This window comes from Pteropus alecto, unplaced genomic scaffold (assembly GCF_000325575.1).
Source record: "Pteropus alecto unplaced genomic scaffold, ASM32557v1 scaffold39, whole genome shotgun sequence".
NCBI classification, from domain to species: Eukaryota; Metazoa; Chordata; class Mammalia; order Chiroptera; family Pteropodidae; genus Pteropus; species Pteropus alecto.
In genome coordinates this window covers 4664506-4687335 of record NW_006443568.1, presented here as the reverse complement: position 1 = coordinate 4687335, position 22830 = coordinate 4664506, and the positions used below count along the sequence as shown (strand labels likewise).

Genomic DNA, 22830 nt, shown 5'->3' with positions numbered 1-22830 from the left:
AGGTGACACCATGTGGCCAGCTCATTGGCGAATTAGGCAAATGAGGTTCAGGCTCAGCTGGCATTTTACTGCCTACCTGCTTGGCACAGAGGTTTCAGTAGAACAGATGGTTAAAGACAAGGCCTGGGTGACATTGTGGAGAGCAGGGAGGGCCTCCCGTCCATCTGTCCATCCGTCTGTGCTGGGCTCCTGAGCCCCGTTTATGCACCTCATCTCCATTCACCCCCATCCTCGTCTGGCTGTTGGACAGGAACAAGCTGTACCACAGACTTCAGCCATCAGCCTTCAAGTCACTGCTCCAAAGTCACCTTCTTGATGAGGCCCTGCCTTGGTCACCCTGTTTAAAATTGCACCCCCTCCCTCCCTGGCACTCATAATCCCCTCACCTTGTTCTTATTAGCACTTATTACCTCCCACGTGTGACTGACTTACCTTATGCTGATTGTTTCCACGAGGCAGTGGTTTTTGTCTGTTTTGTTCACTGAGACATTCAGGTACCTAGGTGCTTGGCACATGGGTACTCGAAATAATAAGTGTTAATGAATAATGATACTGGCAAGTGTTTATTGAGTGCTGACTTTGTGCCAATTCTTGGTTAAGCCCTTTTTACATGCATTATCTATCTTCAGAAAGCCCAGTGAGGGGCTGTATTTTTATACCCATTTTGCAGATGAGGAAACTGAGACTCAGTGATTTGCCCAGCTAATAATGGTTGAGCCAGGATGAGAACCCAGGGACGAGAGGACAGAGGGGCTGAGCTTCAGGGCCACCTAGTCCAACATGGCTGCCATATGAGAAATGGTTCTCCTCTTAGTAGCTGGGGTGACCATGTAGCCATCATGGACATGTGCCGACATGGGGAGAGGGCAGGAATTGGGGGCCGATCAGAGGGAGGTGTCTTCTGAGGGAAAGGAGCAGGTAGGCAGAGAAGGTCCTGGCAAAGCTGAGTCCGTGCTCTTTTCAATGGGTGGTCTGCAGGTGGGATTTTTAGAAGAATGAGGCAGAATGCAGTCAAAACAAGCCCCCTATGACAAGCCGGAGGCCTGGGCTGGGTCGCTGAGAGGGCACCAGTGGAGGGACCTTGTGGAACAGGGAGCCTCTGGTCACCGACTGGCAGTGGGAGGCCAGAGGAAGAAGGAGAGGAGGTGGCCTCTGAAGTCCCCAGCTCTGGCTTGGGGCTCACTCTCTTGAGAGTGTGTGCAGTGGAGCCTGCCCGGGAGGCTTTGGGGGCCAGAGGTGTGAAGCAGGCCAGCCAAGGGCTTGGGGGCTGGAGCTGGCCTATGGGTACCTGTCAGGGACTCCACCTCATTGGGCTGCCCATTGCAGAATCCACACAGGCGACAGACCCTACAAGTGCCCGCATCCTGGCTGCGAAAAGGCTTTCACTCAGCTCTCCAACCTCCAGGTGAGTGGCCGCCTGCCTCCTGCCTCCTGCCCGCCAGGTGCACAGTTGCCCTCCCGAAAAGGGAGCATAAGAAGGGGTTGGCGCTGGGGGAGGCCTGCTGGTTCCTGACCCCCACCCCTGCTGTGCTCCCCACAGTCTCACCAGCGCCAGCACAACAAGGACAAGCCCTACAAGTGTCCCAACTGCTACCGGGCCTACTCGGACTCCGCCTCCCTGCAGATTCACCTCTCAGCCCACGCCATCAAGCACGCCAAGGCCTACTGCTGCAGCATGTGCGGGCGGGCCTACACCTCGGTGAGTGCCTGGTGTCCCTGGGGGGGCCCCTTCCTCTCCCTGGGCCTCAGCTTCTTCCTCCCCCTCCTCAGATTTGTACTGACTTGCCCCATTTTTCAGACAAGGAAACTGAGGCCTAGAGAAGGGAGGTGTCTCCTCAAGATCACAGTGAGCGGCAGAGCCAGGCCTTCTGCTTCCAGGTTCTCTTTTTGGCCATCCTGGGCTGAGCTCCCAGCCCCCTAGTGACCTTTAGCCTGGAGGCTGAGGTGTGGTTACCTCCATGCCCTGGAACACTCCAGGCAGTGGGCAGGGGGCCTGGCACCCTGCTCTTCAGAGCCAGAGAGGGAGAAGGGCCTTACACTCTGGGGAAAGCTGCAACCCCCCATCATGGCCACAAGGTGGCACAGTGACCTTGCCCAGAGCCACCCTCATGTCTCAGGAAAGGCCTGAACAGTGCCAGAAAAGGTCCACTCATCTAGTCCTCTGTCTCTGGGTGTGAGTTTCTCTAAACAGGAAGGGGCCTTTCAACACCCAGAAAAGGGAGTCCAGGTGAGTCACTTGTGTGTCCGCCTCTGGCTAGGTAAATATTCTGGGTAACAGACCCCAGTGTATACCCAAATAGAGATCACTGAGCCTCAATTTCCTCATCTGTAAAATGGAGGTGATAGTTCTTAACTCATAGGGCTATTGATGCCTAATCCACCCTAGCTAACACAGTTATTTATTCATTCAGTGTTTACTGAACACTTGTGCCAGAACTTGGGAATCAAGATGAATCAGACATATTCTTGGCCTCCAAGGAGGTTAGAGTCTACTGCTGAAGACATATTAAACAAGTAACCACCCAAATAACTGTGGTAATGACAAATTGTGGTAATTGCTCCAAGGAGGGTTTCTCAACCTCGGTCCATGTGGACATTTGGACAGGATACCTTTTTGCCGGGGGGCTCTCCTATGCATTATAGGATGTTTAGCAACATCCTTGGCCTCTACTGACTAGTAACCTCCTCCCTAAGTTGCGACACCCCAAGAATGCCTCCAGACTTTGATAAAGGTCCCCTGGGGGGTGAAATCACCTCTGATCGACAACCACTGCTATGAAGGAAAGTATGTTTTGAAAGACAGCCACAGGGAGGACAAAATGAAATTGGGAAAGAGATAGGTCTGGGTAGGCCATCTGAGGAAGTAACATTTAGATGAAGCCTTGCAGGGTGCTGAGCCAAGTGAGGAGGGGAAGGAAGGGAGACAGTTCTTGTTCCGTGCAGGGGAACAGTGAATGCAAACCTCCTGAGGTAGAACAAACATGGCGTATTCCAGGAACTGAAAGAAAATTGGGTCACATGGGGCTATGGGCCTGTTAGGGAGTTTGGCTATTTTTCCAGGTTGAATGGGAAGCCGTTGGGAGGGGACCGGCCATCCATGGGAGGTCACTCTGGCTGGAAGAGGGAGCATAAGGATTGCAGGTGGGGTAGTCGGCAGTATCTGTCAGGCACCAGCCAGGGCTATCGCTTGCTGAATGCTGGGTAGATGTCATTTGTCCTTCCCTGGAGTTCAAAGGGCAGAGGAGAGTCGAGAGACTGCGAGGACAGAACCTGCAGGGACAAGGGCCTTAAGGAGATATGTGGGAGCCCTAGAGACAGCCCTAGGAGCCCCACTCAGCCGACCTTCAGTCAGTCCCAGCCTCAAGTTCTTGACCCTCTTACACACATCCACTCGTAGAGAAGGGGCTGCCAGCATTCACGGGCCATGGTTCTTAGATAGGATCTGTCTGAATTCTGGGGGGAAGGGAGGATCAGCTCTCGCCTGGCCTGAGGCCCCACCCTGAACTGGGCCTGACTGGACTTTATAGAACAAGAATAATTACTTTCTTTTTTTTTTTTTAACATTTTAATGGGTTGATTTTTAAATTACTTTAATACGTAAAAGCAACATTTTAGAATAGTGAAGCCTCATGTTCCCATCGGCCCCCAGAACCATTAACTATTCATGCTTCATACATATTCCTATTTTTTGAAGTAAAACTAACATATTGTTTCATCTGAAAATTTTCACCGCGTCTAAACATAAGCACTCCTTTTTTGAACAAATCCACAAGACTTTTATATGATAACCTTAAAATAATTGGCCGTTAAGTCCCGAATATCCTAAGATACCCTGTCAGTAGTCACGTTTTCATCTGTTTCATGAATGCCATAATTTTATTTACTTACAATTTTATTTTTTAATCAAGGTCCAAATAAGATATCTACAGTGCACTGGGTTAATATATCTTTTACTTTATTGGTTCTTCCCATCCTTGCCTTTTTTTTCCCTTTGTAATTTATTCGTAGAATAGTTTCCTAGTTTAGATTTGGCAACCACATTTGAGGGCTTCCTCTGCCGGATTCTGAGCAGATTGAAGTATGAGGCCAGGAAGTGGCAGGCAGGAACTAGAGCACCACTTTGCAGCTCAGTGTGACAGCCTGTGGGCCTGAAGGTGACTACACCCACCCATTCTTGGATGCCCAGTCAGGCTTAGACAGGGGGACTGTCAAGGGAGGAGCTAAACATGCCCAGTTTATGCTTGCAAAGTCACTAATCAGATCAGGCCTTGCTTCTCCTCGAGGGAGCATGGAGTGTGAGGTGCAGAGGCCTGGTCTCCCGCCACCACCTGGAATGAAATGCAGAGACCAGAGAAGGAGTAGTCCCCTCAACCCTTACTGCATGCTAAGAATTTATCCACATCATCGTAGCAACCTTTTGGATTGTTCCTGTCCCATTCCTACTTGCAGAGGAGGAAACAGGCTTGGAGGGGTGAGATGATTTGTCCAGAACTAGGCTCAAACCCAGGCCTGCTGCTCCACCCTCGCTGGGAGCACCAGCCAGATGGGGGAAGCTATACTTAAGTGGGCAGGCAGGCTGAGGCACAGCCAGCATACCTTGCTACAGCCAGCTGGTAAATGGCAGCTTGCCTGGCCCTAGGGAGTTCCAGGTGGGCACTGCTGAAGGGTGAGCCTGGTGCCTGCTGGCTCTCTAGCCAGCATGCTGTGGGCTCGGACTCTGGTCACTGAGCCTGCCCTCACCCCTGGTGGCAGTGGAGCATCGCTAGAAATCATGCCAATGCTCATCTGCTCTCGAAGAGCTGTAGCTATTCACCACTAGCTGGCCCACCTGCCAAGGAGCCATCCAGTGGCCACTTTGGGAACTGCAGCCTCTTCTGCCTCCCCTGCCAGTGGTGATTTTTAATGTTCTGAATCTCACCCCTGCCCACAGGAGACCTACTTGATGAAGCACATGTCCAAACACACGGTGGTGGAGCACCTGGTGAGCCATCACTCGCCCCAGAGGACGGAGTCCCCCGGCATCCCGGTGCGAATTTCCCTCATCTGAGCCGACCCGAGGCCCTGCCCTGCCCTGCCCACTGGCAGACACAGACCTAGGCAGCACCAGGCCCAGACTCCCTCCAGGGCCCTCCAGGAACAGCTGAGCTCTCTCATGACCTTCCTGACCTTCCAGAAAGCCTGGGCCGCAGAAACCCTGCCCAGTCCAGCTCCGGGGGTGGCCAGGCCAACTGCAAGATTCTGGACTGTTTGGTGGCATCCAAAGATGATCTCAAAGCACTTTGAAGCGCTCTGTTGGGTTTTCTTTTTTTCCCCCACCCTTCACTTGCTTCACTGTTTTTTGTTTTTTTTTTTTTAAGTTTGTTTTGGAAATAACAAAAAAAAGATATTTATTGGCCAAGAAGTTGGTGCTGCTAAGACCGAGAAATTAAGAGTTGGACAGATGGACACAGAGAACCAGAGGGCAGCATGGGACCTTCTCTTGCCATAGCCTCAGGTCTTGAGAGAAGGCTCAGGCCTGGGTTTCTGGACTGCAAAGGGGGCCCCTGATGGGAGGGGGCAGGAGGCAGCTGACGTGAACCACTCACCCTGGGTTCCCAGCTCGAATCTCGAGCTGTGCCCTGGGCAGCACTGAGCAGAGGGAGGCGGCAGCTACCAAAGCTGCCCAGGCTTCAAGAGGCGAAACAAGAGGGGCCAGGAGATCTGCAGGACCAAAGGGTGCAGCGTTGGGCTGGGCTGGGCTGGGCGCCAGCCCAGAGAAATGGGGTGGGGTGGGCTGGGTAAGACCTGTGCCTCCCCAAACCCCTACCCCCCACTGCCCTGAAGACCACCCCAGTCTACCTCGGTGCTGGCCAGGAAACCTATTGGCTACCTCTCCTACCATCCCAGACTGTGGGCAGCGGGATGGGGAGGGAGTGGGCCTGGAGCTCTGACCCCCTCCATAATTTCCTCCAGATGGGGCAATACCCAGGGAGGGGTTGTCTTCCCTGCCATGGAGGGGAGAATCCCCAGCCCAGGCCCTAGGCTCCTCGGCAGGGAAGGGATCCTCAGAAAGGAGGGTCCCAGGAGCAGCCCTTGCCCTCAGCCCTCACAGACACACCCCAATCTGAAAGCCATGCGTGTCCGTGTATATAGGAACTATGTACAGAGCCCGGAGAAGCCCCCCTCCATCCCCTGGGAAAAAAAGAAAGAAAACTAGACAGAAACTCATCTATATATTCTGTATCTGGAGTTCCGTTTTGAATATTAACTGTGTTATTTTTATACACTTTTTAAGCCTTAACTCACCATTGATTTACCAGTTTAACGTTTCCTGGGGTTTCTTTTCCCACGGGGTTCTCTGCCCCCACCCCCACCCGACCCCTTTGTTTGACTTGCGTCGTCTGATACTCAGTATTGTAGCTTTTCGTCCGCATGTTACTACCCTGTAAATACGCTGTTATACATACTGTTAACACCTTTGCTTTTTTCTATGGGACCTCCAGGCCACCGTATTTAGAACTAGTTACCTTATTAAAAAAGAGAAAACAGTCTGTTGGCTTCTCAGTCTGCATCTTGGTGGCAGGGAGGTAAGGGCAGGTGCCCCTCAATGCTTCAGAAAAGAAAGTTGCATTATATTTAAGAAAAGGGGTGAAGAGCAAAATAAAAATCAAATGTGGGGGAAAACACTAAAGGGGGCAAGACACAAAGGAATTCCAAACCCTCTGCTCTTTGTATTTCTCTGTTGTGAAGAATAAACTGTACCTGCACCTGGGTGGCGGTGGTGTGTGGCGTGCTCTGTGCGAGGGCGGGGTTGGGGGGCTTTCCACTGCTCCTCTCCCCTCCCCCGCCCCCCAGACTTGGGCAAAAAGGGAAATGGCTGCTTACTGTGGGCCAGTTACTCCAGCTGCTCAGCTGAGTGCTTGGTGTTGATGACGTCACAACCCCTTACAAAGTTGGCAGCAAACCAAGAGGTTTTTTTTGCTGAGAATCATGCTGCAATTAAGTGGCAGGGACATAAATTTAACCCAGGTTTGTCTAGTGCTGAAGCCTTTTTAGTTGCACAGGGTCCAGCAATGAGATTCACTGCCCCTTTTCCCAGAGGGGCAGCCACATCTGGTTACCCCACGCCTCTTGGGGGTCCATGAGAACCCTGATTTGTGGAAGCCGTTCCAGTGATCGAGGGGACCAAGAGGTCTCTTTCACATAGGTTCGTCCCTTTGGGGTCAAGGTTTTGATTGCATATGAGGGAAATGCTGGAATTAATTCCCCTGAAGTTTATCCAGGTGGCCCTGTGCTAGACATCGTGGGAGAGAAGTGACCTGGCCCTGAGCCACTGTCGAGCTCACGATCGGGAAGTCGGTCTTTGAGTCCTCATAGTCCTTGTACGTGGAGACTTGGCTGCAAGGGATGGAAAGTCCAATGCAAACGGGTTTATTGGCTTGCGTAATAGGACATTGCAAGAGTCAGGACAGCTTCTGGGTTCATTGAGGTGTCTCTAGCTCTGCACTTGGCTTTTTTTCTCAGAATCAGCTTCATTCTTGGGCTCCTGTGGAGTCAGTAGCTCCAGCTTCACAGCCCCCCACTTCCCAGCAGTCAAGCCTCTGCCTCTCCCAGAAGCCCCAGCAAAAGTCTAGTTGGGTCTTTCTTGTTTGAACTGGGTTAGGTATTATCCCTAAATCAGTCACTGTGACCAGAAAGTCTGTACTTGATTGGCTTAGGCCTAGAGCCCCTACTCTAAGCCAGGAGCAGAGGGTGAAACCCCCATCTGAAGTACATCTCCCCAGGAGGAAACCGGAATGTGTTACCATCAGAAGGGGGAATGGATTGGAGTAGCTGAGAACATGTTTTAAGTAATTTCATAGGCTTCATCTGAAATTGACTTCCCACAGCCTGCTGTGCGGTGATGGACTCTGGCAGACATTCATGTCACATGATCCTATTCCAGCCACAGCTGATTGGCCAGGGGTGGACACCTGACTAAGTGGCTTGATCCTTAGACCAGTGATACCAATGGTGCCAGTAGTGTGTACCTCATGTCGCGATAGGTTCTGTGACTGTAAGCAAAACAACATAAAACCAGTTTTACCGTGGGCTAATGGATATAAACAAGAGTTAAGTTCCCATGGTATCTCATCGTTCTAATGAAACAACGATGAACAAAACAACACTAAGGACCCGCTGTCCAGGTTCATGAGGGTGGATTGTGCACACTTCTTTCTAACTGCATTAAGTAAGTGAAATCAGCCGTGGTGGGATTTGCACTGTGGAAATGCAAAGGCTACAGATTCGGGATTTCATTTTCTTCAAAGAGCCAGTTGCTAAACATTTATTAGCTTACCACTGACTCTCTCCAGATTCTCCATTCCATGAATTAGGAAGAAGTTAGGAGCTGTTGGGCATCTGAATGAGAAACCCCTGTGGACTGGGGTTCGGAGTAGCTATGTTTGGTCAGACACAAGCAGGACAGAGGAGGAAAAGAGAAGCAGAGATGGCCAGAGGAAACCAAGAGCCAGTGGCAACTTCAGGTCCTGGTTTCAGCCTTCATCTTCTGGCCAAGTTTAATTTCCTGCTTGTTCTCACCTCAGTGAATTTAGTTGCTAGTGGTGTGACATTGGGTAAGTACTAAACCTTTCTATGACTGATTTTCTCATACATAAAATGAGGGATATAAGAGTAACCAACTTACAGGGTGTATGTGAGGATTAAATGAATCAATACATGTTTAATGCTTAGAACTGTGCCGGGAACTCAGTCAGTACCCAGTTAAGTGTAGTTGTTATTTGATGTAACCCTGGTGGATCTATGTCTCTTAAGATCAATGAACTCCGACAACAGCTGAAGATGAGAATTTTCAGGGGCAGCATTTAAGCTGACACAGCAGGGTGGGGCCACTGAGACAGGTGAAGACTTTGTAGGTAGCTGTGACACCTAGGAGAATGGGAATCTGATTTTCACCTGCTCACCTGGGAGCTCCTGCTGTCACCGAGGACCCCAGCATGTGTGCTGAGGACAGTGTTGATGGCCAGGGAAGTAGCTGCAGAAGGAACTTTATCCCCTTTATTATTCCTGCTTCAGCCCAAGCCCCTCTGCTGCCCCCACCCCCACCTTAGGCCTCTGCGTGAAACAAAGGAGGGAACCCATTCCCAAGAGGTTGCTCCCAAGAAGTTGTCCACTGTTCCACTCTGTAGCTCCCTTGACTCCTCCCCCTCCTCGGGAAGGTCTTCACCCATAAGCATGAGGCTGCCAGATCCCAGCATCTGGAAAACCCTGACTCTGTCATCATTTCCTCTTTAAAATGGGAAGTGGCTATTCTTTGGTGAATTATTTGCCCTCTTTGGTGAAGGCAAGGAGAGGGAGAAGGCAAGTTACATTTTCTGGAGCACCACAACAAACCCTGCAGGGAGGATAATTGGCATCCCCACCTTACGTATGAGAAAACTGAGACCCATCAAAGGGATTTGTCTGTAGTCACACACAGAGTGAGAAGAGCCATTGTCTTCCAGGTCTCTAGTGCCCCAGAGGTCATGTGTGTGACCACTGAATATTCTCAGGTAAGACGGAGGACACTGTCCCACCAGAGGAAGGGATATGCCAGCTCATAGTCATCAAGCAATAACCTGTTCTTAGGCATACCTGGTCTGTTCTCATATCTATTCTAGAGTCCAAAAGTCTTCCTGGGTTTTGCAATTCTAGGTTAAGTAGGGGGCACTGGGGAACTCTGAGCTGCTTTTGAGAGGAGAGATAGCTCTCATCTCACATAAGCAATAATTAACCTGCTTATAAAAATTAGTAGACTGTAAAAACCATCAGGATTGGTTTATAGCTGGAATTGCTCTCCTACCTTGGAACAGTGGAGGCCATTAAAAATGCAAGGTCTATGAGAATACTACATAATGGATTCAGGAGATCTGGAGTGAAATCCCACCTTCTTAGAGCCTCAGTGTTCCCAACTGTCAGACAATATCTCAGGGACCTCCAGCTATTAATTTTCCTGTCCCCTTGGCTCTGTGACCTCCTTTCCTGGAGGACCTGATGGCTTCATTCCTATTTGAAGCCTGTGCTTTTCCCTGTTGAGAATGAAGAGTCTGAACAGCAGCCACGGATCAGGAAATTTCTCTCCTGGATATCGGGGTCAAACAGCCCTATGGGCCCCGGAACAAGGAAATGCAAGTTTTGTGGACTTCCACTCTCCAGGAGAAAGGGCCATAAGGACACTTTGGGAATAACTTATTTTATTATAATGTCAACGAAAGAACATCCAGCCTATAGAAATGTCTTATAAGAGTCTGAGTCAAATTTTGAGGACATGCCTGGAATCAAAATCTCAACTGACTGACAAAATACTGTGGAGAATGGCAGTTTTGCACTTCCTTTTATGCACTTAGAATCAAAGGAGAAAACGTGCATGAAATCCATTGGTGGTAGATTAAGGAGGTGGGAAAAGGAAAGTGGGGAAATCCCTAGGACTGGATAAAAAGCAAAATGAAGAAAGACATCTTTTACATTGATGGTACAGGAGAGTTAGTAATTAACATTACAGCACATAAAGTTGGTATGCAGGGAACAATATAACAGTGAGGGGCTCTGTGGTCTGGTGCTCTGGTGCCAGAAGTTGTGCCTTCAGGAGGTCTAGAAAAGAAAATTACTCTGGTATCTCAAAGGTATGTTATCCTAGAAGCATCAGAACAATGGACAGGGCTCGCTTAAGGTAAAGACTGACCTTTGCTAAGGAAGCTATAGGCCAGGGATGCCACCATGGCCTGCCCAGTTAGGAATTTATGATCAGGCCATCCTGTGTGGTTGGTTACTTTGGGTCACTGAACTTGTCAGCACTGCCATGTGGCATTCCTGAGCTTGTCAGGTTTATTTTATAGCCCCTCTTTCCGTTCACGGTAATATTACTTAAATGTGTACAAATTATGCGTGAGGGTGGGGGTAGTGAAAGGGCAAAGCCAAGGAACTGGATGCCACTGGTCTCTCTCTCTGTGGCTCATGCCCAGGGGCAGCTCCATTTTGCCCGAGCACCAGCCCTGGCCCTCCAGCTGCTGACCTCCCAGACTAACTCATGTTAAGCCTCTGTGTCTTTAGGCAAGTTATATTACCTTTTTGTGCCTGTCTCCCTATTAAAAAAAGGGGTGGGTTGATTAACCCACCTCAGGAGGGGTCAGCTGAATTCGGTAAGGTCAGAGGAGAAAGGCCTATGTGTCTCATCCCTATTGAAAGTGAGGGAAAGGAGATCTTTCTCTTTCAGCAGAAGCTCCCTATAGTGTAAACTCTGACAGTTTTTTTTCTCTTTTTTTGTAATGCAAGTGCCTGATTTCAGCTTTGATTACCAAGGCATCCACTTCAAAGAGGGCTATCTTGAATAAACACTTTACCAGCCACTAAAGAGCCAGGCTGCCTCCCCTGATTGAGGTTCCTTTGTTTTCGAGATCTAGGTTGATTGCCATAACTAACCATTTGCGCTACTTGTTTGTTTTTTCTCTCTTCCTGAGCTTTAAATTCCTGCTCTTGTATTTTGAATACACCAATAGAGTGAGCTCATGAAACCGTAGGACCCCACCCTCTATCCTAATAAAAGCAGAACCTCAAGCAATGGATGTGTGCAAGGTCTCTATGCAAGACCTTGCTGTGTGGCCTCAGCTGTGCTGTGTAATTTCCAGGTCTTGTAAGAAATATGCCTTAATTTTTTCAAAGTGCCCTGATGGTTAACGCTGAAGGGTGTCTTGCAGTCATAAAAGAATCACATGGGTAGGTCCAACCACAACACTGGTTATTCGTAGGCTGAGACCAGCACAAAACACTCTCGAAAGCCATGACCTCCACCTCTCACCTCCCGGGTGGCACACACAGGAGGTGGTAGGGCTATTTTCATTCCATCCCTCCCTGTCCTCCAAAGTGCCATGCTGCTTCCAGAAGGGATCCCGATGGCTTCAGGGTCTCTTCTTGCTGTTAAGCCTTCCCGGCGCCCAAGGTGTCCCGCAGGTGAGGTGAGGCCCAGCCGTGGCTTCCTAGTCGCGCACCAAGGCATACTCCTTGGGCGCCCAGAGCAAACGCGGGTGCCGGATCTCGGCTCTCGGGCCGATTTCCGGGCTCCAGCAAAACTCGGGCGACAGTACCTTGGCGGGCTTGTACAACCAGAAGTACTTGTTGAGGTGGCTCTCATCGTGCCAGCGCGCTTCGAGGCCGCGCGTGCGGTCCCGCTGCTGGCCCTGCGCGCAGTGTGCCGTCAGCTCGCGCAGCGCCTCCACGCTGCCCCCAAACAGGGCCGCGTGGTAGTAGAAGTCGCCTTCGCCCGGCGCCAGCGCGGCGGCCGAGCGCGCGTCCCGCTCATAGGGCAGCAGCCATTGCGGCCAGTGGTAGTGCCAGGCGTGCAGCTGCGCCACTGACTCGGCCAGGGACTCCGGCCCGAAGGCGCCGCTAAAGTGCTGGTCCACATCCATGCAAAACACGAAGTGCGCCTCACGGCCCAGCCGGCCGCCCAGCGCCGCGTGCAGCGTGCGCATGCGCTCCATCGACACGTCCTGCCAGCGCCGCTCGCGCTGCACGCGCTCCACGCGCAGCTGGCGGCTCGGGCCCAGCGGCAGGCGGGGCACGGCGGCTGGGCGCTCGGTGAACACGTAGTAGACCACGCGCTGGCCCACCATGAAGTGCTGCTCCGCTGTCTCCAGGAAGCGCGCCAGGTACTTCTCCAGGTATCTGCCGGGCGGGACGGGGCTCCAAGTAAGACTGGACTCGCCGCCCTGCATGTTCTTCGCCGCCTTCCCTATCCCCATAGTCCCTTCTCGCCCCTCCACTTCCCGACTCTGGCTTCCTGCTCCTCCAGACCTCGTAATCCTCAACCTCAGTGCCTGGAGCTCTTGAACTGTCCAACCCATGATTACAGATGATTGCAAGTTGTTTGCCACTCCTTCCCTCGGCCCTGTGTTCCCTTTCTTGAACAAGGGCTCTCCTGATTCCTTTGACCTATAGAGTACTTAGTAAGTGATGCTGTGCTGGCCTTTTGGAGGGCTGCCAGCGTTAGCCTTTGTCTTTAGAGCTCTGAGCCTTAGCTTAATAAGCAGAATTTAAACGCTACAGCAATGTGAGGAAACCCAGACTAACATCGCAGAGAGGCTGTGCGGAGAGAGATGCCCGCCACCAGTCTTTAGCAGTGTAGACTAGGTCTCCCAGTGGAGACCTAGACGCTGGGGAGCATTGAGTAGCTTTTCCTGTGGAGCCCTGTTGGAGTTACTGACCCACAAAACCATGAGCTATGATGATAATAAATTGTTCTTTTAAGTCACTGAGTTGTGGTAATTCCTTATATAGATAACCGGAACGTTTGTAATACCGGAGACTTTGTATTAACAGACTTTAGGATCTCAGGGTTCTGAAATAATGGCAATAGTGCTTAATATCCTTGAACATTTATGATGTGGCAGTGTTCTAGGTCAATGTACATTGTCACATTTAAACCTCACCATATATTCTTATTTCTAGTTTTCACATGAGGAAACAGCCACAAAGAGCTTTAGTAACTGGTGTAAGTGTACCTACACACAGTTGGTAAGTGGTAGAGACATGATCTGAACCCAGCTTGGCATTGAAGCCTGAACCTTTACCTGCACTTGCTGTATTCCTGGTGGATCTGTAATTGGAATCGGAGACCTTAGAAGCCCTCAGCATCCCAGTGTTAGACTCACAGAACCTCAGAATTCAGGACCTTTGGATCCTGGAATTTCTGGACTTGGAGATTCTGACCCGTAGGGCTGGTAAAGGAATACCCTACTTGGCATCTGGAATGGAACTGGGGGCACCAAGGCTCTTGGAGAAACCAGCATTTCTGCCCACCTGGCTCATGGCTCACCTCAGCCCTTGGTCTTGTTTGCCCCTTTGCCCCACAGAGATGCTCCTGGCTTTCTCTCCCTTCTAGAATGTGAAGGACGGAGTTGGAGGAGCTTTGGGGTATCTGATGACAGAATTCCTTCCCCACGCTTTCGGATATCTCTTCCTGGATGCAAAATTCTCACTACCTTCTCGAAGCAGTTTGTTCCATTATTAGAAACTCTTCCTTTAATTGCCCTGAACTCTACCTCTGTGCACCTTAGCATTGTAGAATCTGATTGCCACTCTCAGCCAGGAGTCCCCTTTGCATCTGGAAAGTGGACACCCAGCTTGGACACCCCTGCCATCCATAATGGGGAGATCAGTGCCCCTGGAATTTCTTTTTCACCTACCAGTCCAGCTCCTTCTTTGTACCTGGTGGCCCCTCAATTCCTCGACTGGCTTTCTCCTGCAGTGATCCTGTCCTCCAACCTGCTCAGTCATCTGCCCCCATGGCCACTCCCTTAGCTTGATCATCACAGTCTGTCCCACTCTGTGAGCCCCCCATCCTTCCAGCCACTTCCTGTGATACCTCCCACCCCCAGCAGTCCTACCTCACTGAGTGCTCTGGTCTGCTGACCTCCCCTCACCCACCACCGCTTCCTCATCATCCCTGTTATCTCTTCACTTGCCTCTCTATCCAGCTCAGAAACCCTCAGCTCTCCAGCTCCTCTCCCTCCATCAGTCTTGCTTGGCAAGCCTCTCCCCTTTCCCCTTACTGTGTGTCTGCACTTGAACTGCTGATCTCCAGTGGGCACTGACTGCAGCTGGGCCATTCCTCTATTTGTCCAATTGCTTTCCCCTTTTCTCACCACCCTCACTTGAATAACTCCATCGTTTTCTCACCACAAACCCAGTGCCTCCAGATGGATCCCTGGCCCCTGTGCAGGTTCTTTGTAGAACACAGTTCTGAGCCCCTATCTGCCTTTGTCGGGTGGGCTTTACACTGTTGGTGTCCAGGGAGGAGGGGAAGGGAAAGAATGGTCCTGCCCTCACTCTGGGACACGGGTGCTATCTTTGCCTTCTGCTTCGCCTTGGGATCCTTTGGCACAGGGAATAGGGTGCCCCACCACCTGCACCACATGCATATTCTTCCAGCTCCATGCCTGGACAGCACTGCTCCCCTCCCCAGGCCTTACCTGCCTACAGCAAAAACAGTCAGCCCAATAGTGAGGTTCTGCTGTATGGCCTCTTGCTGGGCCACATCTGGATCGAAAGTGCCATCCCAAAGAATGGGGGCTCCCCAGGAGGTACAGGTCAGGACATCAGGCCGGGCCCTGTCCGGGGCAAGAATGGGGAGATAAGTGCATTTATCCACCCACTTGGCACATACTCACTGCCCCATTCCACGCTGGGCCCTAGGGACCCCCAGATGGGTCAGACCCCGTCCCTAGCCCCAAACCAACAGAGAATTGGAAGATGCGTGACTGGCTGGGCCGCTGGGCAGAGCGTCAGGCTCTGCCAGGCTGGGGCGTGTGAGGGGGACAGGGATGCTGGAGTGCATACTGTAGGGGATATAGCCAATCTCAGTGGGAGGGATGGTAGCTCCTTACCAGAGATGCAGGAGACCTGTGAAGTTGTCTCTCAGGGACATTTTGGCCAAAGGGCAGGTGCCCATGGGGATGAAGATCTCCAGATGCCTGTGAGGTAGGGGCAGCAGTGAGGGACATGGCAGCCTGCCTAGAACCCCCTAATCCTTACAAGGAGGGAGCGCCTACAAGGATACTTGTGTGGGCTGAGATAGCTACCACCCTCCATCCCTCGAGGAGGCACTTGGAAAGATTCACTTTAACTCTGCCCCTGCGGGTCTCACCTTGAGTGCTGGTGGGAAGGGGGTGTACCTGACTCCAGGGAGCCCGTATAGGAGCAGCCCTAAGAGGCCAGCTGCAAGTAGGATCAGCCACCATAAGACTCTCTTCGAGGTCTTGCAGGATGGGGAGGGCATCAGCAGCACACACTTATATTTATATCCATGCAGATATCTATATACACATATTAGAAATTACGCAATTTAATGTTTCATTTTGATTTTTGAATATAAATATATTCTCTTCTTATGATACAGACACTCAGAGATACAAGAGGATGTGCAGTGCAAGGTCTTTCCTGTTCCCAGATACCTGGCTTCTCTGCATGGAGGCAGCCAGTTTCTTGTCTGTCCTTCCAGAGACTCTATGCACATACAGGCAATGTGGTAAATATGGTGGCAAATTCTCTCTCTTTTCCCCCACCCCATAGATGGTAGCACAGTAGATATGCCATTCTTCACCTTGCATTTTCCACTGACCATTATGTCTTTGAGGTTATTCCATCTCAGTACTTAAAGGGCTTCCTTACCCTTTTTTTCTAGCTGCCTAATATGCCATTGATTGGTGATAGCATAATTTACCTAACAAGGCATCTTCTGATGAGCATTAAAATATATATCCTTTGCTGTGGGGCATGACCTTGGGCAGGTTTGGGGGATGGTAACATTAGGTGAGGGGTGCTTAGCCTGGGAAGGGGGCAGAACTGATCTTGGATGGGAGAGAGTCTGGGAGGGGACGCAGGGAAGTTTGTGGCTTGTAGTTGGAAGGTGAGAGCTATCTGGAACTTAGAGATGAGTTGATGGGCTGCATGGAAGGTGGCTCTGGTCAGGGACCACTTATCTATGGTGGCTCCAGTCACCTTGGGATCTTCCAGCAGGGATCAGCAGCCCCATTCCTGGCTCAGAGGAGGTTGACTTTGGGATTTGTCCATGGTTAGTTGTTTTCCAGGAAGGGCCTTCAAAGTTGAGAATCTTAATAAGCTCCTCCTGGGGGAGGATCTCATCCCACTCGCCCCATTCCTTCTGTGTGCTCCTGTCTCTAGAGAGGCTGGATCCATATGGTGAGGAGCATGGACACTGGGACCAGACCCCTGGGTTCAAATCCCAGCTTTGCCACTTAGTAGCTGTTAGAGCTTGGACAAAGATTTGGATGTCTGCATTTCAGTCTCTTCATCTATAAAATGTAGATAATAAGAATATCTACATCAGAGGGCTATCATGGTTATTTACTACATGCTAAATGATTAGAACAAGGCCTCACACATAGTAATAGCTCAGTCAACTTTAGCTATTATTATTATTCCTCAACAGACCCTCATGATCCCCTAGACAACTTCCCAACTCCACTACCCTACAAATCCTTCCAAAATCTGGCTCCCCTGGTCCATTTCAGGAAGCCTGCCTGATCAGACCCTCCTGTCCCTGCCTTTTCTGCTCCCCTGAGTCACATTCCTCAGCAGGTGTATCTAGCGAACAGCTCACAGGGATCTTGCAGTTGTGTGTGTACACATATCCACCTGTTGATAATCTCAGTGCATAGCACCTCCTTCTGTTCAGTTGGCCAAGCCAGAAACTTAGGTGCATCCTGACCCCACCCTCTGCCTTGGCCACTGTCTACCATCAGTCCCCAGGTTGGGTTGACTTGGCCTCCTTGATCTCCCCACTCTCTGCTCTTCCTGTTCCCCCGGCCCCCACAGTGACTCTGCCTGCTCATTCCTCACCAGAACCATTCCAGCAGCAACCTTCCTGCTTTCAGTCATTCCCCGTACAGCCCCCAAAGCATCTCATAAAACGCCAACCTGCCCTACCAGTTTCCACAGCACATGACCAGACAAATCCTCAAAGAACAAATGCATTTAGTAGTCAAACATACGGAAGAATCCCGCCTCACTAGTTATCAAAGACATGCAAATTAGAACAAAGAGGTATGTTTTGCCTATAAAATGAGCACATTTTAAAAAGAAAGAAAACGAGCTGCAATAAATGCAGTGAGACAGGCACTCTTACACTGCTGGTGGGAGCGTAGAATGCCACAGCTTTTTTTGAAAGCTACTTAGCTATGGGAATTGAAGTTTTCAGTCTTCATCCCCTTTAATCCAATAACCTTAACTTCTGAGAATATGTTCAAAGGAGATAATCTTCAGTACGGACAAAGTTTATGCATCCAGATGTTCCCTAATTTCTGTTCATCCATGTATTCAACCTATATTTATGGGGCACGGACCCAGACTCAAACACTGTGCTAGGTCAAGGATTCGGAGGGGAATGAGACACAGACCTGTCTTTAGGGTGTGGAGTCAGGAAGATGTGGGTGGCCGTGAGGAGAGGGAATGGATCAGATGACAGACAGCAAACAGATGAATGGAATATGGCACAGTGAAGGCTGCGATTACTTTAAGTATAAGATGCTATGAGGGCAAATCGGAGAGTGGTACCTGAGACTTGACAGGTGAGGAGGAAATCAGGGAAGCTTCCTGGCGGAGGTGACCTCTAAGCTAGGACCTGAGGAATTAGACGTTATCCGAGCAAAGAAGGCAGTGGAGGGATAAGTCCATGAAAGGAAAACAACAGTGTGCAAAGGTGACCAATGTCTTAGGTTATCGCATCTTCCCTCGGATTTCCCTATCAACCACCTCCAAGGTCTGAATCATTCCTCCGTACTCAACTTCCTCCTTGTGTTGCCTTCGTCGACCTTCCCCTCGCAAGAGCTCCTCCTGTGCAAACCTTTACTCTAGAACTTGCCAAACTAGACTGTAACTGTCTGCCCCACTGGGCTACGAGTTTCCTGTTTTATTAGACTTTGTATTCTCAGAGCCAAATCTGAGAGTCTGCCTCATAATTGGTGGTATTAGTCATTGTTTGTTCAGTAAATGAATAAAGCAATCAGTGAGTTCTTCATCTTCATTCTCTTTCCTAAACTGACTGCTACTCCTTTGCTAAAAACTCCATTTTCTTCAGGGTCAAGTCTATGCTCTTTATGAATAATCCCATATGATATTTCCTGAGGGAGACATTCTGCGGAGAGTTTTATGTCCTTATCTCATTGAAGTCTGACCACAATCCCTTGAAGGAGATGTTGTGATTATCTCTACCTTATAAATGAGGAAACTGCGGCTCAGAAAGGTTAGGTCACTGGTTCAGTGCCACACAGCTGAGGTTTGAACTTAGATCTGACTCCTAACCCAGAGCCTGGCATTTGGGGCTCCTTATACCTTGGTCCCAGCTCAACCCTGTGGCTCATCTCCCAGGGTTCCCCTGGCCCTGTTGTTATTTCCAAGGCACTTCATGTTCCCTGCCAGTCAGTGTCTCTCCTGCAAGAAGCCTTTGTCTCTCCTCATGCTCCAGCTCCACCTGAGCTCCCGGAGGGCTGGCTGCACCAGGGCTCCCTCCAGCTCCCGGAAGCAGGACCACCAAGACAGTATACTACGGGAGGTACCATCTGTGCTGCAGGGCAGGAAGAAGCTGGAGCGGGCTCGCTGCTGTCCTAGCTAGCTCCCTCCCAACCAGGATAGGGCAAGCCAATGCTTATCTTTAGCACTGTTTCTCAGCCAGGGCAGCCAGGCAGAGCTGGCCCCAAATGGCCCAGGTGAGCGCAATCTCTCAGGTCTGGGAGGGTGCTGAGACCCAGGCCTGCAGTAGGCACCTGCCAGTTTCTGACGCCCTTCCCCTGGCCCAGCCTGGGAGCCCTTAGTCCACAGAGGCCCCCGCCTGTCCACATTCCTTGCTTAGGTATTTTCAAAAAGAGCCACCGCCCCCCCACCTCCACCTGTAGGAGGGTGGTCCCTCAAACTCGTGCCCTGTTCCCTGTACCCTCCTTGCTTTCAAGAAGGGGTTAATGATCAGTCATTAGTTCTCAAGTGGGAACAAGCTTCCAGTCCCAGACAGACCCACGGGGATAGAGAGCTCTCAGTTATGGTGGGGAGTGCAGCCGCTAGGTCTTCGTTCTCTCACTTACCAGGGATCTCAGAGTTAAGGGAAACGAGGAGTTACCCGGCTCTTCACAGGCTGCAAGATCTCCCAGATCTTCCCTGCCCCACCGACCCACCCCTTGGACTGTCTCTTCCCCTTGGGCGATATTCCTTCGCAGAATCACCTTCCCCCAGGACCTCTGTGGCTCAGCTGGTACTCAGTTGGCTAGTCCTGGTGCCTCCTGGACTGTTCTGGACTGCTCTCAGGTCAGCTGTCCCACCCCATCTTCCTCCACACAGTGGCAGTATCTCCACTCACCTGAGTCCCTCTTTGAGAGCCATGCTGAGAAGCTGGTGCGACAGCCTTCCGTAAACCCTCTCAGCTAAAAGCCAGGTTAGAAACGACCTATCCCTTGTGACTGGGACAAAGCAGTTCCAGTCCATCTGGAACCACACCCACAAGGGCCAGCAGAGTTGAAGTGCATTGGGAGAGATTTGTTTGAGAGCAGAACCTGCTGGAGGAAGCCGGCCTCAGGATGGGGTGGGGGCTGGGAACCTCCTTGGGGCCAATTACCTGGAACAGAGCGGAGTGAGGCCAGCTCTGATTGGCCAGAGGCGCTGAGCCTTTTGTACTGACTCCTCTTCCCTCCCCAGTGCTCCTTGTGTCCCTCTCCACTGCCATCTGGTCTGGTCTGGGAAAGGCCCGCCTAAGGTCAGAGTCCTCGGGGGACTAGTGTTCTGTGTGGAGCTTCACACAGACCTCAGCAGCGCTGGACGCCTGATTGTGGTCTTGGACAATTTACCTCGTGGAATCCTTTACCTCCTCAGCAAATTGGGAGTACAGTCACCCGGGACAGTGTAAGAGCCACACAAGGTAGTGGAAATAGAGTTGTTCTGGAAAGTTTACACAGGGTGGGGTTTTTAAAACGGCAGGTTTTGATCCATCAGAGGGCCGTGAAATCAGTTTTATGGATCTTGACCAAGATTTAAAAAGTATGAACAGGAAGAGAATTGAAAAGAAAATATCAGAATATATTGTACATAAGAGCAGGTATTGTTTTGTGAAAGTTTTGTTTGAGTTATGTATATTTAAGTATGTAAGTGAGGGTTGGAAACACTTTTTAAACTGTCATGATCAAAAAAGATTTATAACATAGTTAAAAGACTTTATTTGATGTTAGTCCATTGAATATTTTTAAAGGGAAATTAGATGTATTCGATAGCATATAAACCAGGCAAAATTAAATCACTTATTATGATAGAGAAAAAGCACATTTGATAGTAAAGGAGAATTAAAATTTAAAAAATTCTACATAAAGAGTAAACACGAACAAGTATATACCTAATGGCGCACCCTTCAAACACGATTTCTTACTAAAGTAAAGAAATAGTGCCAATATTTACCTAAGTTAGTCACTCAAATTCACTGATCTCTTTTAGGAGTAGTCTGGTTCCCTCCTTCTCCACTGACATAAAAGCAAACTCAGGTGGGGATTGGCTTTCGTTGTCTTTCATAAAGGGAAAATAGAGGTCCGGAGTGGAGAGACTTGTCCAGACCTGGCCAGGCCACAGTGCACCTGCTCAGACGGCCTGGAGTGGGAGGCGAAGTGCATGGGGCTCCCCTAGGTGCCCTCTCCACTGGGCACCCTCCCCAAGGTTCTGTATGCCCTCCCACTTCCCCCTTAGCTCAGGGTCCTGTGCTGGGCCCCCAGTCCTGCTAGCCATGCCCTACCTCCTGGACTAACCAGACTTTCCAGTCGTGGTTCTACTCTCTAGGTGATCAACTACAGGTAAACTTTGGAGATACTGAAGGCCCGGTGCCAGACTGCTGCAATAAAGCGAGTATCACAATAAAGTGAATCGCAATATTTTTGTTTTCCCAGTGCAGTTGTTTATACTATACCATAGCATATTAAGTGTGCGATAGCATTATCTCTAAAATAATTTACATACCTTAATTTAAAAATACTTTATTGCTAAAAATGCTAACCCTCACCTGAGCCTTCAGTGAGTCACAATCTTTTCGCTGGTGCAGTGTTGATGGCTGCTGACTGACCAGGATGGTGGTTGCTGAAGGTCAGGATAGCTGTGGCAATTTTGTAAAATAAGACAATGAAGTCTGCCACATCGATTGACGCTTCCCTTCACGATTTCTCTGGAGCATGTGAAGCTGTTTGATAGAACTTTACCCATAGAACTTACAAAATTGGAAATCTCAAATTCTCTCAAAGCCTGATGCTGCTTTATCAACTCAGATTACGTAATATTCTAAATCCTTTGTTATTTCAACAATGTTTACAAGATCTTCATTTACCAGAAGCAGACAGACACAAAGTGAGCAAATGCTGTTGGAAAAATGCTTGCTTGAGGCAAGATTGCCACAAACCTTCAGTTTGTAAAAAATGCAGTATATGTGAACTGCAATAAAGGGCAAAAACTTGTGGTATGCGTGTTATTAGCTTCTCTTCTTCCATGTAGTACATTTTAACAGGCTTTCCAGAGAGGCATTATCAAGATATGGGTATTGACAGTTTTTTCTTGCTTTATCTTCCAGAGCCCTACCCTTAGAGACTGATTCCATAGGTTGGGGCCTGGGTCTCGAACCCACATTTTAAACAGGTGAAAACACTGCCTTAAGGAAAAACTCAGAGCAGGGGGAGGGGCAGGAAGCCAAGAGGCAGGAAGATTTTAAGCTCTGTGCAAACAGGGCACAGGAGTGTCTTGTTTACCATCAAGGCGTTTCTAGCACAAGGCCTGGTTCAGAGGCGTGTGGTCAGCACGAGCCACTGTTGGTCGCACATACGTCTCATCCCACTGGTCTGTGCTCCCACCTTCATGCCCATGCCTTTGTCTGAGCTGCCTGGGTCTGGAATGCCCTATCTCTATATGAGGCTTAGGTGTCAGCTTGGGGACAGTGACTCTTCTAATAATTTGCTATTGCAGCATCTAAAAAAATGCTCAGAAAGTGCTGAGTGAACCAAAGCCATTGTAAGGGCTATCCTGGACACCCAGCAGTGACGCCAAGTTTGTCTGCTGAGCAATGGGAGAGTCTGGGTTCTGCCTCAGGTGTTCCAGATATTCCTGGCCCAACAGTGTCATGTCTCCCCAAGAGGTAAGGGACCTCAGAGCTGAAGGGGCCCTGGACCCTCCCACTCCAGGGGACACCTGTGTGAAGAACAGTGGTGGAATCTGCTCCTCCTGTGAGAACTGGGACTAAGGGTAGCCTCAAATGACCTGGACCCAGCAAATGCAGAGGATATGCAGTCCAGT

At 50.1% G+C, this 22830-nt stretch overlaps 2 protein-coding genes across 3 annotated transcripts in view; one reads left to right on the top strand and one right to left on the bottom strand.

The window, feature by feature from the left end:
- The window catches only part of ZNF362 (zinc finger protein 362), a 23856-nt gene extending 17105 nt beyond the window's left edge, over positions 1-6751 (top strand). For both annotated transcript variants that reach the window (XM_015599038.2, XM_025041443.1), the window contains exons 6-8: positions 1327-1405; positions 1541-1699; positions 4931-6751. In XM_015599038.2, the coding sequence (XP_015454524.1) occupies positions 1327-1405; positions 1541-1699; positions 4931-5047 (355 nt within the window). In that variant the 3' untranslated portion in view covers positions 5048-6751. The remainder of the gene's footprint in view (positions 1-1326; positions 1406-1540; positions 1700-4930) is intronic.
- Positions 6752-11902: 5151 nt separating this feature from the next.
- Positions 11903-22812, bottom strand: A3GALT2 (alpha 1,3-galactosyltransferase 2). The gene is made up of 6 exons (XM_006924269.2): positions 19880-22812; positions 19296-19305; positions 15687-15760; positions 15399-15485; positions 14985-15122; positions 11903-12678 (listed from the first exon to the last, which is right to left on the bottom strand). The coding sequence occupies exons 1-6, from the start codon at positions 20002-20004 to the stop codon at positions 11991-11993; spliced, it is 1122 nt and encodes a 373-aa protein (XP_006924331.2). The 5' UTR covers positions 20005-22812; the 3' UTR covers positions 11903-11990.
- Between the last annotated feature and the right edge of the window lie 18 nt (positions 22813-22830).

Bases quoted from the DNA above. Each gene is read 5' to 3' on its own strand.
- A3GALT2 (XM_006924269.2), bottom strand. From the start codon at position 20,004: ATGGACTGGAACTGCTTTGTCCCAGTCACAAGGGATAGGTCGTTTCTA. The intron at 15,486-15,686 runs GTACACCCCCTT...CCTACCTCACAG, and splicing joins TACGGGCTCCCTGGAGTCAG to GCATCTGGAGATCTTCATCC. The intron at 15,123-15,398 runs GTAAGGAGCTAC...TGCCCCGGACAG, and splicing joins ACAGGTCTCCTGCATCTCTG to GGCCCGGCCTGATGTCCTGA.